General features: G+C 41.1%; 1 protein-coding gene across 1 annotated transcript; it reads right to left on the bottom strand.

The window, feature by feature from the left end:
• Positions 1-360: 360 nt before the first annotated feature.
• Positions 361-20603, bottom strand: LOC134607956 (MARVEL domain-containing protein 3-like). The gene is made up of 4 exons (XM_063450557.1): positions 20482-20603; positions 18890-19098; positions 15185-15327; positions 361-2139 (listed from the first exon to the last, which is right to left on the bottom strand). Exons 2-4 carry the CDS (start codon positions 19054-19056, stop codon positions 1457-1459), a joined length of 993 nt encoding a protein of 330 aa, XP_063306627.1. The 5' UTR covers positions 19057-19098; positions 20482-20603; the 3' UTR covers positions 361-1456.
• Between the last annotated feature and the right edge of the window lie 478 nt (positions 20604-21081).

Below are 21081 nucleotides of genomic sequence, written 5' to 3'. Positions count from 1 at the left end.
GGAGCAGAGAGGACACAGCTCCCTCGCCGCGTGTGACAGGGAGAGAGCCGCCCGCCGGGGGGGAGGAGGGGGGCAATCAGGTGGCCCCCCCATGACAGGGGGAACAGAGGGCATTTGGGGGCGGCTTTTTTGCCGCCCCCTGAGTGCCTGCAGGGGGAACGGCGTTCCTGCTGTGAAAAAAGTGCAGGAACGCCGTTCCCACGCGTTCCTGCAGGACTCGAGCCCTGGGTACGCAGAAACCTCACAGCTTTAATATTAAAGTATTTACTCTTTATATTTTAACCCCTTAAGGACACATGACATGTGTGACATGTCATGATTCTATTTTATTCCAGAAGTTTGGTCCTTAAGGGGTTAATAAGAGTTTAAATAAAATAATCTTTCATTTCCTTCTTAATGTGTTCAGGTTTTTTCCTGATTCTGCACAAGCATTTCCTTACTCCCTAAAACCCAGTAAACGCTATTAAATTGTAGTAGCGCACTGGAGGTAAATAAAAAACACATCTACCTCCTGAGCACTTTATCATCAATGCCATCACTCGTTGATTCTCCAGGCAAGCACAAGAGTAGTATCTGCTGATTGCATAATCCTTCCATAGTGCAGGGTATGTGCATTGGCCCATTAATACAACACAAGGTTGGTAAATACATTTCCATAGTATGCTCTGGCTCTGCCAGGACCACAAGATATGCCATGGAAGTTAAATATAAAAATTCAGTGATCTATCTGGTTATGCAAGAATAATAATAATAATTATATAAAAGCGTGACATTTCTGCTTTAAGTCAATGTTTGTTTTGGATTTAAATCAATGTAGAAAAATAAACAGACTACACCAAGGTGTCTACTAAGTAGCTATACTCTAGGACAGGTTCCCTACAGTGAGAGTAGCTTTACGTGACAGCGAATTCAGTTTGCAATTGTTGAACAAATGAAAGTAAGTGTTTTGTATAGATATACACTGTGTAAAAAAAAAAAGTCACCAATATATTTACAAGTTAATGAAATATATTTAATTATGTTAACATACATTTATTTTGAGCATGACATAAAGGTAGCCTATAAACTAGCTTGGGAAGTGTTATTTGTTCAAACTGTGGATCTCCCAGATGATGAGCTGCTATGTATGGCTTGCAGAGGATTTTGGGTCTCGAAGTCCAACGAGATCTAGGTGCCATAGTTTGACACCACTATATTGAATCATGAGAATCATAAATGATTATCCATTTTATATTTAAAAACAAATAAAAATAAGACTTTTGCTATTATTTTACATCTGCAAAGTATATTAGTAAGAGTGTGTATAATGGCCATTGTTAATGTGGGAAAGGCACAATTTGCCATAAGGTCAGATTGTTAAAATGAAATAATACAGGTAAATCCCAGTCTGTGACATTGGAATGTGTCACTTCAATCACTACAGAATGAAAGAGTTCCATGTTATTGTTATTAACCTCTATACAAGAGTACTAGGATGAAATTGTGTCATTTCCAAGTTGTCCTTTGTAATGTTGGGCTCGTTTTGACTCTGCGGTTGTGACTTGTATCTGCAATGCGGGTGAAGCTTCCTAAATTCACGAACAGTTCTGATGTGCAGCCAACACAATATGGCACTTGGCAGATATAGGCATGCAGCAATCAAGCCAAATAACGCCACTCCAGCATCGCCTCCCTGTACTTCACAGTTCATCCAGGTGTAGCCACGGCCTGCATAAAGTCTCTCCCTTGTCTTGCAGATATCAGTGGTGTTTACCTGCTTGACAAAGTGCAGGTAAAGACCAACAGCAGTAATATAACCTACAAATGCTAAAATGTCAAAGATCATCTCTGCAAAGAGGATTCGGAGGGAAACACTATATAATGGTTTGGACCCCATGATCAAGAACACCAAAGTCAATGCACACACTAACAAGCTGAACCCTACCCCTCCATAGACTCCAGGGGCTCTCAACTGGGTATACTGCATGTCCATGTCTCGTACCTGCTGCAGTTCTGTGCCTTGGAAAGGGCTGTATGCAGAATCGATGCTGAATACGTTAAAGCCAGCACCAGACGTATAGCCCACCAGTACCGCATAAGATGAAACAACACAGATCAAGACTAGTACTCCTGATGTGATTTCTGCAAACTGCAATACTCCTACAAGAAGGAAATACAAATAAATGGTTACTCTACTTTGAACTGTTCCTGGCACCAATGAGAATTTCAGAGGGTTATTTACTCAAGTAAGATTTCAAAGTAAATTTTAAATAAAAGGCGGGAGTAGCTAAACTGAAAGCACAGCAGACTTATAGAATCTTTCTAGTTTGGTTATTTTGATGTTACAGTTAAAATTCACTTTGAATTTACCTTGCATTTTCACTGAATAACCCTGTCAATTTACCTTGTGCAAATGGCCAAATGGGGAATTACAGACTAATTGTGACAACTGAACCTACCAAACAGCTGAATTTTTTAGTCCATTTACCATGATCTAGAAAATTGGAAACTGGAGAATAAAATACAAAACGGAATGCTAACTTTTGTCCAAAAAGCTAATTTTGAAAAATTCTACTGCTACACTGTTTTGACCAAAACCAGTAATGTCCTTATCAATTCTCCACAATTTACAATTTGGAGAACAAACTCTTGCCAGAATCTGCAAAGCCAATATGGTGCCCTGCATATTTACTAAAATATTCCCAGGGACAAACAGAGCAATTTGCTTGCCCACAGACAATTGGGTTGTTTTTTTTGTGTTTTTTTTTTTACAAATCACTGCAGTTATAAGTGACAGGGAGGCTTCTTGCACCCTTATCAATACATGGAGCGTGAGTTTTTACACTGCTTGGAGCAGTTATCATATTTCTCCATTTTATGCAACCGCGTATTTGTAGTAAATGCGCGTTAGTGTGAATGCATGTTTGTATTTTGTATGTACATTTAGTGTGAATAAATATGTGCATCAGTGTAAATAAGTGTGAATGGATATGTGAAGTATCATATTACATTAATGAAGTGGGTTATACTAGCAAATTAGTGTAAATACTGGATGTGGGGTGTGTATTTGTGCAGTGTGGCAATGTGTGTACAATGATGTGCTTCTCTGTAGTGTTAATGGATGCATATGCAGTTTGTATGTAGTGTATGAATGGAGAGTGATCTTTTTGCATCTGTCACCATTAGAGTTGACAGATCCATCAAATTTTCCTGGACACATGTCACTTCCCGATACTCATGGGCAGCACATGAAAATTGCTTATATAGAATTAATGATGAGTAAGTATTGTTTCAAAAACAGCACGTTGGATCTACCAAGGAGTCTTACCTTTCAGTGTCTACCTTCATGTAATTCTGTGCCTCTCGTCAAGCCCTCTACCCCCATAAAATCGTGTATGTCTCTAGAGCAGGATTCTTCAAATCTGGCCCTTAGGATGTTGCTGAAATACAACTCCCATGATTGTCTGACTATCTGTTTCATTCAAAGAATAATGGGACTTGTACTTAAGCAACATCTGGAGGGTCAGAGTTTGGAGAACCTTGCCCCAGAGCAGTGGTTTCCAACCCAGTCCTCAAGTACCCCATAGCTTTCGAGGATTTAGGGATTACTCAGTTGTATCCAAGGTGTTTTAGAAACACAAAGCAGTATTTTAGAAGTTGTATTTGGATTTTTATGTATAGGTCAAGTTTAGACAATATTCACAATTCATTCAATTTTCTTAATTTAAGAGTATTTTAAAAGTTAGCTGTAAAACTATTACAGCACGTTGTTCACTTGCAGCGCTCATTTACATAACTTGTTTGTGGTTTTGATGGTGCCAGTGTTAATTATTAATGGGTTTAAAGTTATGAGACATTTTACGAACGGATGCAATTAGCTTGTAGTTAAAAAAAATAATCACTTTAATAAAGCTACATTTAAAACATTACATTTATTTCTGTATTGTAAAAAGTAACACGAATGTAGACAAACAAAACAAAACAAATTATACATTCCATAAAACAGCTTATAGTTACAATTCTAGAGGTAATCATTGCAGATTAACAATTATGATATCAGAATGATGATGGATGTTCTGTAATCATGAAGTTGAGGTATAAGAAATTAAATATTAATCTAATAACCTAATATGAATTAAATAATTATTAACAGCTATTTTCATACAAATAATCAGCACCTGAGCCGATCTTCTTAGGCTTTTCAAAACATTATACACCAGATCTAATCAATAAATAGCTTTCTGACTATTTACCTAAAACTCCCATGAGTTTTTACCAGGCTGTGGTCAGCTGGGCATTGAGGGATTGTAATTACAATAACATCAATGAGATACTTCTCATGTACCCCTACATCTACACTAATTTTCATAATGACTCAGTTTAATTACGTATATGCTTTAAATGAGTGACACAGGTGTAACTAAGTTTACACAGGTTCTGTGCTCATTTAACCCGAGCTCTGTATCCTAGCATATACACACTGCATATTCACAATGAGGCATCGGAGGGTTTAAAAAAACAAAAACAAAGAAGACCTACTGCATTGTTATGTTACATACGACTAGAGAGAGTACCAGTGGGTAAAGCAAATTGAGATATATTCACTATATAGTAAACTGTGGAGCAATGACAATAAAAGAGCAACAGTTCAAAGGCTACTATAAAGCCAGGAATACAAATTTGTATTCCTGGCACTATGGCTCCCTCTGCCTCCATCACGCCACCCTCTCCCCCACCGTGGTGAATAAAGGGTTAAAACCCCTTTATTTGCTTACCCGACCCAGGTGTTAGGTTGTGGATCCTCCTCCTCTGCCTATAGTGTCCCTTTAAACCTACTAAGCCCAGATACAAAAAATAATTATTTTCTATTTTGGCTATATTATCCTAAAATTCCAGAGAAAATACCAGAATTCCGAGTTTAGTGAATTAATTCAAATAATCTATGTTTTCTGCATTCATTTTTGCATTAGTAAGAAGGAGAAATAGGTGATTCCTGTTGATCCAGACCCCCACCGTGGTATGAAGCAGGTAAAGCTAAGCACACCACTGGACAAGAGAAAACCAGTTAAACATTTGCAACTTGTTATTGAAGTGCCAGTGTACATCCATTAATGATATGATTGTTCTGCAAGCGTTTTATCCTAGGTCCCATTTTTTTCCTATACCCTAGTTATGGTATAAAATAATAATTTGCATTCCCCAAAATAGCAGCATGATTTCCAAACTGATAGTAGGATAACAATAAAAACATGGTCATGGTCATAAAAGGCTAAAAAAAAGAAAACCTAGTTTGTATACAGTATAGGGAAAGTGACTCCCAAGATCCCCATGTGAAAAAAATAGCTTTTCTCTCAGGTGATGGTCAGTTGTGAAGCACAGGGTAAGGTAAATAAAGATTATTTTAAAATCTTTTGTTTTGCACTGAAAATCAGTTCAAAATGGTCCCATTAGAAGTGTAAAGTTATCAACTTTTCTTGTGTGAAGAAAGTTAAATACCGGTAGATTAAATAAAAAGGTATGACGGACAGCCCAACATCCTATACCCTGCACTCTGATCTTCTGGCCTCAAGTTGAAATTTCTGGTCTCTGGAAAATTAATACAGATAGGTGGCGGGATGCAAAAGTAACCATTATATTAAACTCCTTAAAGACCAATGATGAAATAATTCTATCATAAAAATCTACCATTTGAAGACTTTATAAAAGAACCACCATCAATGGTCTTTAAAGGGTGTAGATTGCCACTACTGTGGACATGCACTCAGTTAATGTTCTACAGATATACTCTCTCTCTACAGAATTCACCATTAAAGTCAACGGGAATTTTTGTAGATCAATCATTTGAAAAAGTTTTATTTAGATTGTGAACATTTGTATCCAAAGAATTAAATTGAGGCCTTAGTTGGGAAAAAAAAAGCAAATAAATAAAATTGTGTTATTTTAAGGACATACTAAGCAATATCTTCCGGGTTTTGAAGATCTACAAACATGGATTCTGTCAATTCAATTTTCACATGACCTTCTTGTCTATTTAAATCCCCCCTTCTTCTAGATTCTGAACTTCTGTGATTTTTTTCAAAGGAGTTGTTTTTTAGCATTAGTCCTACCACAACAGCACTTGCAATGTACAATACAACCAGCATCACTGAAAAGACACACACAGTAACCTCAGTAGCCAAAATATCACAGTTCACAGAGTTGTATCCATGACGGTTATAGAGTGACTCCCTTTGCTTGCACACTTCTGTGGCATTGATCTGTTTGACAAAATGAATGTAGATGCTGATGCATATGATATATACAACTGCAGATGTCACATTTAGCACTTCTTCAGCTATCAAAAGTTTTCTGTTCTCTCCAGCATTTGACATGCAGCCGACTGCCAGGAAGGACAAGGTCAGAGTGAGCACGAAAAGACTGATACCGACAGCACAGTAAACAGTGGGCATCTTCATCCTACTGTACTCCATGTCCAGCTGTGATATCTGACTGACTTCATCTCCCTGAAAACCACTCATGGAATAGCCCATACTGTAATAATAAGTGCTGCCAAATCCCCCAATACTTGAAAATCCAGCTGAAGCACTCTGTGAAGTGGATGCACATATCAAGACCAAAACGTTAATAAATATCTCCACCAGCTGTAGCATTCCTGTGAAAACCCAAAGAGTGAGATGGGACATGGGTTAAAGAAGAGTAGATCCAAAATTACCATCATGCATGGCCCTATCTACAGAGCCTCAGAAGCAGAACTGTAATTGTGACAAGGTGTCAAATTCTGCCCAACTTATACACACTAACAACAGAGAGCCTGAAGCTCCCTGTTTCAGCGTAGCCTGACAGCGCAGCAACAAACCCAGGTGCCACAAAAAAAAAAAAAAAAAAAGACACGCTAATAGGACCTGAAGATGTTTACTCAGCTAGTTGTTTGCTTAACCGTTACCTGCTTGGCACTTATTAAGAGTAAGAACTGTGGTGTATGTCACACTATTTATAGCTGGCTGGTAGTCATGGGACCTATTAATAAATACATGCATTGCTTCCCTTACATCACATTTATAGATACGGGTTAGTTTTGTTAAATATGGATTCTGAATTTGCCATTAAGTGTATAATATTGATTTGGGGAGTGTAAACAAAAGAGAAGATGCAGATTGTAAAAAAATTAACACTTTTTTTTTTTAATAGAAAGTTTTATGGAGAATGGGAAAAAAAACTAGTTACTAGTGATCCGCTAAAGGGTTTTGATCTTGTCTACTTGAGAGCTGTTCCAGCAAATTACACAGAATCATGAATCAAATTGGTTCAGTAAACACAATTATTTGCCATGTTTACATTACACTCCAACGTGGATAAATAGATATACAAATCTCTAGATAACATGGGCTGCGCTCCACGGCCAGAGAAGAGTTTATCCCTTATGCCATGGAGACGGAATAGCAACAATTTCATTGTACTTTACATGAAATTGTACTTCAATTAACGGACATGAAAATTTATTTTTTCAGATATATTGCTGGTGTACATAATGATTTATTTTCAGTGTTTAGCAATAGAGAGAAGGCACAGTCAGTTCTGTGCTGTGGAAGAGTTAGAGGGCACAATAGTAGCAGAGAGGACTAAGACCTAAAAGATCAGGGTCCTAGACAACGGCATTCCATCCCATATCCAGCAAGAACGATTGGGCAAGAAGAGAAGATGCTATGGTAAACTAATCTCCTGTAAAGCTCCTTTACTAGTCATGCTAGTATCACCTGCAGCAATGAGTTACTTGTAAATCAGACAGTTCACCTCTAATCTGAACAACTCTTAAAAAAAAACCCCCAAAAAAACAAAACACAGTAATACACATTGACTTGAATCCATAATGATTAATTGAAACAGTGAGTTTAAGAATGACAGTATGCATGATGTTACATTTGGCAATATCTTGGAACAGACTGTGCTCATCTGCTAGTCTGTGAAAAAAGTGCCATGAATTCTGAGACAAACAATTTATAACGGAATAATAATTAGCATATCACGGTAATGCCTATTCCACATAATTCATGCCTCTCAACTGCTCCAAATTCAGGTTCCAGTCCCTCCATCCAGCTGGCACAGCATGATTGCATCATTTAGAGCAGGATGCTAAGCAGTGGTGCCTTGGAAATGAATGGTTCTGGTCAAACTGCTTGAAAATTATTTTAAAAAACAGGGGATGGTTCTCACAGCCATATAGCTCTATAACCACTACATCCACATGTAGGGATTAGCAAGCTAAGGTAATGTTAGACAAGCAGAACATGTACTAACACTTAACTTTGTACTTGGTGATGATCAGTAATATCTGTTTACTATTTTATTACATGACAGGAGGCTTCGTATTTGCATAAACTTTCTTTACTTTATGCCTCCAGCAGCACAAGTCAATCAATCAAATGAAAAAGTTTTAACCAATCAGAGTCCAGCACATACAGTATATAAGTCCCTGACAGGCTCTCCATTTCCTCTTTCTTTGCTGCTCCAGCCAAGGCACAGGTCAGAGTATTATTCTTATGCTATTTCTTTAAACCAGTTAATTTATTTATCAAAGTATTTATCATAGTGTGTTTTTGTCTTTACTCATACCACTTTAATTTATTTGCCCTATCCTCGCTGAATTCTTTCTCTCTCCCTGTCAGCTATCTTCCCCTGCTGGGATTTTTTTCTCCCTAGCGCGGTCGCGGGTAGCTACCGCGACCGCGCTCATCCTTATATACAGGGGTCATCTCTGGGGGATTCCGGGGGAGGAGAGGGAACAGGGAGGACGTGGGCTCGTTTATTTCGGTTTGTGAGCGGCCGCGATCGCAATTAACACCGCGACCGCGGGCCGCTCAGAATTTTGGCGCGAACGACGGCCATCTTGGATCCCGCGGAATCCCGCGGGAACCAAGTCGGCCATCTCAGTACTGGCAGACCATGATTCAGGCGGTCTGCTTTTTCGTGCCTACAGTTCTTCATCACATCACCCTCAGCCATCTACATTAAAGATTCATAAAGGATTGGTTTGAACTGCATCCTTAAAGGTATATTATATATTTTTTTCCTCATAATATTATGTGAAAACGTTAAATAAATATTTAAAGAGACACTCCTGGTTTCACCACGTTGAGTGTACTCTCCAGAGGTGACCCCTCCGAGTGGGGTGACCCCCCACAAGCACACTGATCACTGTTATTAGGGGTGACCCCCCTGCACTGGGTGACCCCCAGGTGTGTGCTGAATCTGCACCAAACTGTAAAAAGAAATTTGGGGTGACCCCCCTAATTGCTTACTGCTGATACTAATACTGGCACCCTCCACATTACGACTCGGGTGACCCGTACATTCCTCCCTACCTACGGAGGCGGAACCTGTATATCAGGTCTACTGGGCTATTTCTATTGGGACACATCCCAGAGCATTATTATTATTATTACCAGGCGACGCAGCCTGACCGAGCCTCACCTATTATTTTATGACCGCTCTGATCGGTCTCAAGGATGGTGACCCCCTCACTAGCCCATAAGTACAGCCAGTGGTGCATTATTATACAGGACCGGTCTGTGAACCGTTGGGTCCATTTATATATATACACTGGGGACCCCCAGTCGTAAGTGGAAAACCACATTAAATAGTACCGTTTACTGTCCACAGTACGGTAACTGACCCTGTCCTGTTTCCCCACAGACAAACGTATCAAGATGAGTGAATCCTCCCAACCAACGCAACCCGACATTCAGTCAATGATCAATTCAGCAGTGGCGGCCTCAATGGAGAAGGCCATAGCCAAGTTATGGGTCCACACTTCAAGCGAGGACCCTGATACCAAGGACCTAGAAAGGTTCACTGGGGACGTTGTCTCAACCAAGAGACACTGGAAAGGCAACGGTCCAGCCCCACGGAAATCAAAGGGCAAGGCCCCATTAAAAAGGAGTCGCCAGGCGGAACGCCAAGACCCTTCTACCCTACCACTGTCATCCTCTGATGAAGAGGAAAATAATTCACCTCCCGCACTAGAGGTTATGGACGAATGGAAGGTGGAGGATTCACCATCCGAAGAAGAGAACTGGTTGGACACACACCGGGAAGAACCGGGATCTGACATAGAAGAAGACAGAGACGCCCGTCAGGGGCAAAGGAAACCCCGCAGCCGAACAGAGGTATCGGATGAGGGTGCCTTCATGGATCCCCAAGGCACGCCTATGTTTGATCCTTGCACAATCCGCCACCCAAGGTCATCGGAATGGGGCCTCCCGGAACATCTGGCCCAATTCATTCATTTCTGGTTACGACAACCAATGGAAAGGGAGGTACGCGCACGTCTAAAAGCCGAGTGTCCGAGACCCATACTGCCGGACAAGATTGCTCATACTCCAGAGTTCGACACTACAGTGGTCGTATTTATGTCACAAGCGGGCCGTGACCCACGCAAGGGCATTGAGAAGGGCCTTAAGGCATCACATGCTGGGTCCACTAGCAAAGATCTTATATCTTGCTGACGACGCCCTCACTGGAAACAGTACTTTGAATGCCCACGACATCAGGGAATGGGCTCAACGAGCAATTTGTATGCTGGGCAATACTAACGCAGCCCTATGCACAGAAAGACGCAAGGCAGCTCTCTACTTAAAATGGACTCCAAGCTGTTGGAGCTGGGAAAGAAGGAGTTGGGCCCACAAGCCAACGGTCAACTGTTCGGAGAGTCCTTCATTGGTGAATTGAAAAAGCATGTAAATCTGTTTACTACACTGAGTAAAGCACAAACATCGATTAAACAGGTTTTCCGCAAACCCACACCGTACAGGGTTTTTTTTGGCAGGGCTGGTCGCCAACGGGGCCGAGCTACCAGCCGCTTCTGGCCGACAGGCCCCAGAAACCAAGCATCACAACCGTTCTTTCCATCACGACCACCCTTCACTAGAGGCACCTTCCGTCCCAGAGGGGCACGCGCCCGCGGCCGCGGACGCAACAATACAGGTGAGCACTCACAAACCAATATATTGCCAATCTCATTTAACCGCTGGCAGACTCTCTCTTTTTTCACAGAATTGGGAAAAGATTTCATCCGACGCTTGGATCCTAAGGACAATCAAAGGCTACGAGATAGACTTTACGGACATGCCGTCCCAGGCACGTCACCCACCACCGATAAAAGCGTCAGCGGAACATACCAGACTCATAGACGAAGAGATTCAAAACTTATTCCTCAAAGGAGCGATCGAATTCGCTCCGGACGACGCGGGATTCATCAGCAATATGTTTGTGGTCCAAAAGAAGACGGGAGATTACAGACCCGTCATCAACCTGCGAGATCTGAACGTATTCGTGGCCTACAGACACTTCAAAATGGAGGGCATCCACCTCCTCAGGGACCTGCTACTAGATCACGATTGGTTCATCCGATTGGATTTGAAGGACGCCTATCTGTCAGTGCCGATAGCCCAGTCCAGTCGACCATTCCTTCATTTCCACTGGAGAGGTTACACATGCCAATTCACATGTCTCCCGTTCGGACTCAGCTCCGCACCATGGTGCTTCACAAAACTGCTCAAACCGGCAGTGGCACACTTACGGATGCTGGGCACCCGCTGCCTAATCTACCTGGACGATATCCTGGTGTTCTGCGAAAGCGAATCCAGACTTCGATCTCAGACGAAATTTATCGTGCACTTTCTGGAATCCTTGGGCTTCATAGTGAACAAAGAGAAATTGTCGCTCTCCCCATCAAGAACTGTTCAATTTCTCGGTTTCGAGATAGACTCAGTGTCATGCACGCTAAGCCTTCCCAAGGAGAAGATCGCAAACATTCGGAAAGAGATAAGACGTTGTCTCCGAAGAGACACGGTCCCCCTGAGACTTCTGGCCAGGATAGTGGGCCTGCTGTCATCCTCCATACAGGCTATCTTCCCGGGACCACTTCACTATCGAGCCATGCAAAGATTGAAAGCTCACCATCTAAGACGGGGACACTCGTACGACCAGGATATCGAGTTGACCGCAGAAGTACGCACGGAACTTCGCTGGTGGCTCCTACATATGGAATCGTGGAATGGCAGAGCCATCTTCGGTTCGAACCTGGACTTCATCGTGGAATCGGACGCCAGCCTATGGGGTTGGGGAGCCCACTGCGTGCACTCGTCCACGGGGGGACCATGGTCAGGAGAAGAAAAACAGCTTCACATCAACTGTCTGGAGTTGATAGCCGGCTCCTTTGCTATCCGCAGCCTAGCCAAGAATATGTCCGATTGCTGCATACTACTGCGCATGGACAACATATCGGCGGTCCAGTACGTGAACCACCTAGGGGGAGCCAGGTCACGAGCCCTGACGGAAGCTACCAAAGACATATATCGTTTTTGCCTTCCACGGAATATCACGATCAAAGCGGAGTACTACCGGGCCTCAACAACCTCACGGCGGATTGGTTCTCCCGTCATTGGCGGGACAACAGCGACTGGCAACTGGATACCACGATCTTCGACATGGTGAGAACACTCAAGGGACCACTACATATAGACCTTTTCGCATCACGCACGAATGCACAACTACCGAGGGTATTACAGCTGGCTACCGGACCCGCAGAGCGAGGCGGTAGACGCATTCCTACAACAATGGCCCTCGATAGGAGCATACACCTTCCCACCGTTTTCAATGTTGGCACGAGTACTTCACAAAATACGTATGTCCAGAACATCGTTAATATTAGTAACACCCCTGGGGAGAAGCCAAGCTTGGTACCCAGACCTACTAGCATTATCGCAAGACCATCCACTAGTACTGCCAACCTTTCCATCGATTCTCACGAACCCGAGTGCAGAACCTCACCCATTAATAGTGCAGGACCGTCTAGAATTGGTAGTCTGGACTCTTTCAGGGGATCCTGGGCAGTCCCAGATCTATCGCAAACGACTAAAGACCTCCTATGGGATTCATGGGCACCGGGTACGAGACGTAGCTACATGGCAGCATGGAACGTATGGGATCGCTGGTGTATGGGACGAGACTTCGATCCCTTTACAGCACCTGTATCAGCCATATTGAATTTCCTTTCACACCTGTTCTCCACCGGGAAATCGTACCGATCTATCAATGTTTCACGCTCCGCTATCTCGGCAGCGCACATTCCTATCAACGGTACCCCAGTGGGCCAAGAAGCACTGGTGTGTAGACTACTACGGGGCATCAAATTAGCAAGACCACCAGCTCCGAAGTATCAACGTCTATGGGATGTAGACGTGGTCATTCGTTTCATCAGGGATTGGCCGGATAACACGGCCCTGTCACTCAGACAACTGACTGCCAAGCTTACTTTACTGTTATGCTTGGTATCGTTCCGTCGGGTTTCGGATGTTCGGGCCTTCGACGTGGATGGGTTCTCTATAACCCCCGACGGTATTACGTTTTTTATTTCACGCAGGACAAAGACAGACTCTAAGTCTGTGTCCTATCCCTTTTTTTCCATCGGTTCCTCGGCTTTGCGTTGTCAATACCCTACTCAGATATGTAGAGGTTACGGCACCCCTTCGGCCTTCGGGATCTGGACAATTACTAATCTCTTACACCAAACCTCACAAACCAGTTACTACAACTACACTAGCCAGGTGGATTAGATGGTTACTAACATTAGCCGGGATTGACACTAGTTTCGGGGCCCATTCGGTCAGGGGGGCGGCGGCATCAAGGGCCTTTTTGACGGGAGCCTCCTTGGCTGACATTTTACGTACGGCGGATTGGACAAGAGAAAATACCTTTAGGGTGTTTTATTTTCGCCAATCATCGCACGCGTCGTTTTCGTTTTTACCAGAGCGTTAAAAATGCAAATACGAAGCCTCCTGTCATGTAATAAAATTGTAGATTATGCTAACGTAGTGTACAGATAATCTTAATTTTAATAATGACAGGAGGCGAGTATTTTCCCTCCACTCTTTTCTATCCCGCCCTATACTCTTGGGGGTGTTAGGATATCCGCTGGTAAGTATTGACGCTAGGGTCACACGCTGTAGGACAAGGTAAAAACGGAATTTAGGGACACTGACTCCACACGATATTAGATAGCCAACACAACACTATCAGATTGCAGCTATACCTCACGTTATGTTCAGGTTCACAATTTTATAAATTAGTTTGTAATAAAGATGCTTTCAGTATTGCATGTATACAGACTAGAACAGACGTAATATGCGGACAACAGTTCCATTCCAAAACCTTTCACTTGTTTCTATGTTTTTCAGTTTAACATCGTACGGTAAACGGACACCGATTCCAAGTACCCACAGTTTGTACCGCAAGTTATCAAGTTCAAGTTTCATGGTTCAAGTTATTCAACAATTTCGGAAGTTTCTCCAGGCATGGATACATCAAAGAAAGAGGAAATGGAGAGCCTGTCAGGGACTTATATACTGTATGTGCTGGACTCTGATTGGTTAAAACTTTTTCATTTGATTGATTGACTTGTGCTGCTGGAGGCATAAAGTAAAGAAAGTTTATGCAAATACTCGCCTCCTGTCATTATTAAAATTAAGATTATCCGTACACTACGTTAGCATAATCTACAATTGTTACTTTAATAAAATAATCATGATAATAATAATGAACAGGGACTCTTTTTTTTTTTTTTTTATTAAAACTGGACTTTGTTATGCTATGCATGGCTGACAATTCTATCCATAATCCAGGTTAGCAAATACGTGAACTAATTGCACAGATTTGAAAATATTTATGTGTACTTTAATACATACTGTATTTACAAAAAAAAACCTTTCAATAGAAATCTATGCATTTGCTGGTTTGCCCAGTGGCCAGTCCAGGCCTGTACACAACAGTTTATTGGAGTAGTTACTGTTGGGGGCGGCTACGGAGGCAGTTCCTCCAGTTTTTTCAAACCGATTTCAAATTGAGAGGCTGTGTGTATTGGGGTATAGGTATATTTGGAAGAAACACATTAAAACATGCTAAATCCTCCTATGCTCCAGTTCTCTTCTATATTATTTCTGAAATAGAAACGTCGTGAATGGCGTGAATGGGCAGGTGATTAATGTGACTTAGGGGATAAAAGCATGTAATCATTTAAAGAAATCATACATCAACATTTGTGCCTGGCAGACCAAGTGCACTCTCCTCTTCCACACTTTTAGCGAGGCAGGTGTGTCTGCCTCCCATTCACAAAGAGAACATAATATACTTATTTAAAGAAAATGAATACCTCTCCTGGAACAGAATCTTGAGCACTTGTCGGAGAAGGAATGTTTCTCTATTTTTGCCCTTTCTGAAGGAGGACTTTGGTGATATGAGTGAGATGTGGGTGGTCGAGAAGGTTTGTTCCATGCCGGCTCATTTAAAGACTCCCTACAAAAAAAAATTTAAAAAAATATGGTATAAAACATAAGAAACCAGATCAATAAGTGTAAAATTCAACTACAAGGCAAAACCACCATGATTGTCACAACTTAAATCAAAATAGGAAACGATAATTGAGCTCTGTAAAAAGTACAACACAGTACAGATTTAGATGATTATTTTTCCTCCTGTAAATTAAATATCAAAGGAACACTATAGTCACCTAAATTACTTTAGCTAAATAAAGCAGTTTTAGTGTATAGATCATTCCCCTGCAATTTCACTGCTCAATTCACTGTCATTTAGGAGTTAGATCACTTTGTTTCTGTTTATGCAGCCCTAGCCACACCTCCCCTGGCTATGATTGACAGAGCCTGCATGAAAAAAAAACTGGTTTCACTTTCAAACAGATGTAATTTACCTTAAATAATTGTATCTCAATCTCTAAATTGAACTTTAAATCACATACAGGAGGCTCTTGCAGGGTCTAGCAAGCTATTAACATAGCAGGGGATAAGAAAATCTTAATTAAACAGAACTTGCAATAAAGAAAGCCTAAATAGGGCTCTCTTTACAGGAAGTATTTATGGAAGGCTGTGCAAGTCACATGCAGGGAGGTGTGACTAGGGTTCATAAACAAAGGGATTTAACTCCTAAATGGCAGAGGATTGAGCAGCGAGGCTGCAGGGGTATGTTCTATACACCAAAACTGCTTCATTAAGCTAAAGTTGTTCAGGTGACTATATGCACTGATGTAGAGGAAGGAGTAGAACAACATTGTTAAACAAAGATAAACTATATCTGTTTCACACACTTCTTCCTCAGATGTATAATTCCCAGTACTTTGCCAAAAATAAGAAATGTTCATGTATTCAGTAATTCTTCATTTTTTACACAACAGCCATATTTAGCATATTTAGATGTAAACTGAGCAACAAAAATGTTAAATGCTAACAGTATCTGCATATTGCTCAAATGTTTGGTCTCAGAATTACCCAATTAAATATAGCCCTACATATTTATAATCATACCTTCTGATACAATAGATCTCCAAAATAATATAAGCTGAACGGTATTCAGATTCTAGTGTAATTGAGCACATAATTCTGTTAACAGTAAAGTAAATAAATCTAAACTTCAGAATGAGGAAACCACACATAGAAAGACAAACCTGAAGCTTGGAATCATTCATTCAATTATCTGTAAGTGTTCTTTGATCTACATTGGTAGTATTGGAGCCCTGAACCAGGCAAACAAGTGACAACCTAATATGCAGTTGAAGCTGGCTACCTTGGAACAAGCTTTGTGGGTCTGGGGGATGGGTATTGATATCTCTCTAGAATTTTGAGTATAAAATGTGCTTTTCTGTTAAGGGAACAGGACAACTGCACCACATCAAAGGGACGATGCACGGGGCCATGTACCGTCAAATCCTGAGAACCTCCTTGAAAATGGGTCATGGATGGGTATTACAGCATGACAATGACCCAAAACACACATCCAAGACATCAAAGCAGTGGCTCAAGAAGAAGCCAGTCTCCAGACCTTAATCCCATAGAAAATCTGTGGAGAGAGCTGAAGGTTCAAGTTGCCAAACATCAACCTCGAAACCTTAATGAGTTGGAGAGGATCTGCAAAGAGGTGTGGGACAAAATCCCTCCTGAGATGTGTGCAAACCTGGTGGCCAACTACAAGAAACGTCTGACCTCTGTGATTGCCAACAAGTTTTTGCCACCAAGTACTAAGTCAAAGGGGTCAAATACCTATTTCTCTCATTGACATGCAAATCAATTTATAACGTTTTTGACATGCATTTTTCTGGATTTATTTGTTTGTTATTCAGTCTCTCACTCTTAAAATACACCTGCCATTAAAATTATAGACTGATCATTTCTTTGTCAGTGGGCAAACGTTAAAAATCAGCAGGGGATCAAATACTTTAATCCCTCACTGTAAAGAAACACTATAGCATTAGGAATACATGTTTGTATTCCTAACACTAGAGTGCCTCTGTTCCTAGATGGATAAGAGGTCTCCCCTACTTTTCAAATAAATGTAATAATATAAAAGATTTCCTTACCTTTTTTTTCTCACCTCAACCAACTTCCAAGACATCCTCCTCTGAGGTGGTCCACTCCATTTTGTCAGGATTCGAACCTGGGAACTTGGCAGCTCTGGTGCTTTGTCTTACCTCTGAGCCATCTCTCCGCTTCACTGTTTCCTGTATCTAGCCCGGTCTAGTATCTAGTACTAGAAGCTGGACATTCGTTGGAATCTCCTGCCACTCATGTTACACCTGAGCCTGATGTCTCGTTAGCCAGGTATATAACACTGCCTCTCCCAGAAGGCAGTGTCAGTTCCTTGACTCTGGTGATCATTCTGCTGTTTTGTGTTCTCCAGTTTATTATTGACCTCTGGCTTGTTACTCCGATTATCCTGACTTCTGGCTTCCTCTGACCCTTGGCTTCCCACGACTATTCTCCTGGTTTATTGTTCCTGTACCGCGATTTGGATTTACCTTGCACAGCCCCTGTGCACCGACTCACAGGTCAGGTGTATTCTTGCCTGACCACCTTGGCCTGTGTTTTCTTGCAAGGGTGAGCATACTTCTCTGCCTGCAGGACTCCCAACCCAGGTAAGCCCTGACACATTGGTCCTCATAGAGGAGCACTGGGGACCTAATGCTCATGTGCGGCGAGTACAGAAGAATGCATTTTATGACAGCCAGTAGAGGTGGATTTAATGTTTTACATTGCAGGGTTGAAAGGACAGTGCCACTGCACCCAGACCACTTGATTGAGATGAAGTGGTCTGGGTGACTTTAGTATCCTTTTAACAGTGGTTTGTAAACATTGGCACTGTATATTGTTTTACACTGTTTAAATGAAAAAAGATTCCTTTTAGAAGCACTTAATTAAAAACAAAAATCAAATTTATCTTAAAATGTGTGTTTTTCTCCTATCCAGGCCGACAGACGGGCTAGACAAGTATAGCCAGAGACTCTTAAACCTACTAAACCTGGCAGCACGTAGGGCTCTAGCACAACACTGGATCAAGTCAGAAACCCCACCTATTACGCTAGTACAGACGAAAATCAGAGACAACTGTTTGATGGACAGATTAACGGCCCAGGTGCGAAACACCACAACCACTTACCAAAAAGTATGGGCATTGTGGGAACAATTCGACACCTGACTGCTGGGGGAAACCCAGACCGCAGAGGCAGGACCAACACAGAGACAAAATATAACACAACGCAGAAGGGTACAATACGAAACGAACACAGCCGATGCATACACACAGCAACACGCAAAATGGATCACTTATCCTCATACAACAATAATACGTGACATATGTTTATTACATTTATTATGCTTATTTTTTGTATGTCTTTTATGCATGATATACATGTTACGAAAAAAAAAAATAATCAGACGGTTACCAAGACACCATCGGGCTTCTGCGCAAGCCACACAATGCATACCGGTAGCAATGTAACTGTCATCACCAAAATAAAGAATTGACAAAAAAAGTGTTTTTCAAAGAATGTAAATCATTTGCGGTGTCAAACCTTCCATTTGAAGCATGTGATCTATTTTGTTCCCTTTCTCGGTAAGGTCGGTCTCGGGTGCTTTCCTTGTCTCTGTAGCCTTGACGGTCCCTCCTAGGCCTGTCATACGAGGTACCCTGGGATGATGGGACCTTCTCAGTGTGCACACTTCTTTCCGATCTGGACATTATTTTTCATTCACATGCGTACTCAAGGCAAACTTACTGAACCTGCAGAAACAGAAGTTACATTCTTCAAATAATGAAATGTCTTTTGGATTTTTCTTTCTACTTTATCTTATTTGCATATACCAAAGATGTCAGTTTGAATGTAGCACCACATATATGATAGTTTCCATAATTATATCAGCACTGTTTTATTAAAAAAGTACACTCCAAACACCACAAACGCTATTGCCCACTCCACTTAGCTAAACAGAGCATCAGATGAACACTCTCTGGCAATTAGCTGTATTGGGTTGCTCTTAGCATCATTGAGATATCTGACTTTTCCTTACGTTTTGACAATATACTCTGGGAGGGCACCAGGGCATTTCTGACACCATAAACACTACAGAAGTACTGTATTAATTATGGTACTTGGAAGGTTCAACTTTGTCCTCACAATGTTATCATTGTATCAGCACTATCCCAATCTACAAGCACACCGTTTTTAAGAAGCTTATGATTTTGGATTATTAAGGGCTTTAAACTGAAATATTTTGTAGCAACCTCTTTAATGTAAATGATGGATTTAATTATGTATAAGAAATCTGCAAATGCACATTAGCAAAAATATATAGTGATCTGTGCAATACTAACAAATGATTCTCCCCTCCAATGTCTGATAAATTACTCTGTTATAGCTTAATGGAGGTGGTATACAGCTGTTTATTTGTTAGCCCCATCAACCATGGGTTTTAATTTCAAGTTTCAAGGAGTCTTCCCCATGCATTGGTAGTTCAGCTTGTATCTACAGTTAACATGAACAAATATTAACTCTAGGAAACGCTTACATAGATTAAATATATTTCAGAATTATAAAAAAAATATAAAAAACAAAACAAAAAAAACCTCAACCCTTAGTTCATTGTTTCCAAAGTTAGTAATATTTTATAAAAACATATTAACATGCTTCATTCTTTGTTTTTGTTTTTGAAAAATCTGTTATCACTGCGCCTCAGATAAAAAATGTTGAAACCCTTTGAGAGGAGTCCCAAAGGCTACCTATGTTATTCAATTATCCTTGACATATATAACTTCACCATGCTATACATCAAAGGTGCTTGCAGTATGTGCTATTTCATGTGCTGGGGAGTGCATATCAAAGAAGTCTGTGGGGTCTATTTGTTTATTTTCCTCTTACAACACATACTGCTGCAAGGCAGCACCTTTCACTTATCACCCAACACCATGGTGAAGTTTTTATGTGACTAGTAGATTTGACAAACATACTGGTATCAGACACAGGAAGTATTACAACATACATTTGACATTAATCGGTTTTGCAGTGTAATCATATTATAAATCAGCCTACAGCAAACATACTACTATCAGCAGCAAAAGATAATCAAGGTTTAAGTACATACGAGATAATACAGAAAAAAAACTGACCTTGCTGCGCAATTTTACACGTCCAGAGAAAATATAGCTTAATGCCTCTTCCTTATCGCACTGATTCCACTGAAACCACAAGTAATAAGTAACAGGTGCAACTGGTCTAGCAAGTATTTCTTAGTATGAGACTGGATCTTGCTGCTTGGATAGTTACTCATGTTCCAATGCAAGGAGGTAAACAAGCACCGCCTTTCACATTACTTAGTTTCAGGTAAAGGTATGCAGAACCCTACTGGCAGAGTCAGGTTAGGCAGACAAAGCATTGGTTCTCCTCTGTCATAAAAGGCAAGTTACCAAAGGTAACTTAAAAATATGTTTCTGTATATTATCCTAAAGGGTGACCTGGGTAAACAATATAGGACAATTAAAACGTGTTATACAGTACAGAGCTGGTTTTGAGACATTATAAAGCTGCAGTTTCACAGTACTCGGCAGTACTCTGAACACACGACAATAGTCAGTGTTATTATGTAACTGCACAATGGTGTAAATAAAGCTGGGATGCTGACGTTTAAATGGAACCAGTGAGCTGTGGTAATAATCGATTCTGAAAGTCTCATGTATCTGATACGAGTTATATATGTACAAAATATTTGA

Source organism: Pelobates fuscus, chromosome 4, assembly GCF_036172605.1.
Source record: "Pelobates fuscus isolate aPelFus1 chromosome 4, aPelFus1.pri, whole genome shotgun sequence".
In the NCBI taxonomy this organism is placed as follows: domain Eukaryota; kingdom Metazoa; phylum Chordata; class Amphibia; order Anura; family Pelobatidae; genus Pelobates; species Pelobates fuscus.
This window is presented reverse-complemented; position numbering and strand designations above follow the sequence as displayed.

What these genes read in the sequence shown, in the direction of transcription:
- LOC134607956 (XM_063450557.1), bottom strand. Translation starts at nt 19,056, where the DNA reads ATGTCCAGATCGGAAAGAAGTGTGCACACTGAGAAGGTCCCATCATCC. An exon ending in TCACATGCTTCAAATGGAAG is followed by an intron (nt 15,328 to 18,889) that starts GTTTGACACCGC and finishes TTTTTTTTGTAG; the next exon opens with GGAGTCTTTAAATGAGCCGG. An exon ending in AAGATTCTGTTCCAGGAGAG is followed by an intron (nt 2,140 to 15,184) that starts GTATTCATTTTC and finishes TCCTTCTTGTAG; the next exon opens with GAGTATTGCAGTTTGCAGAA.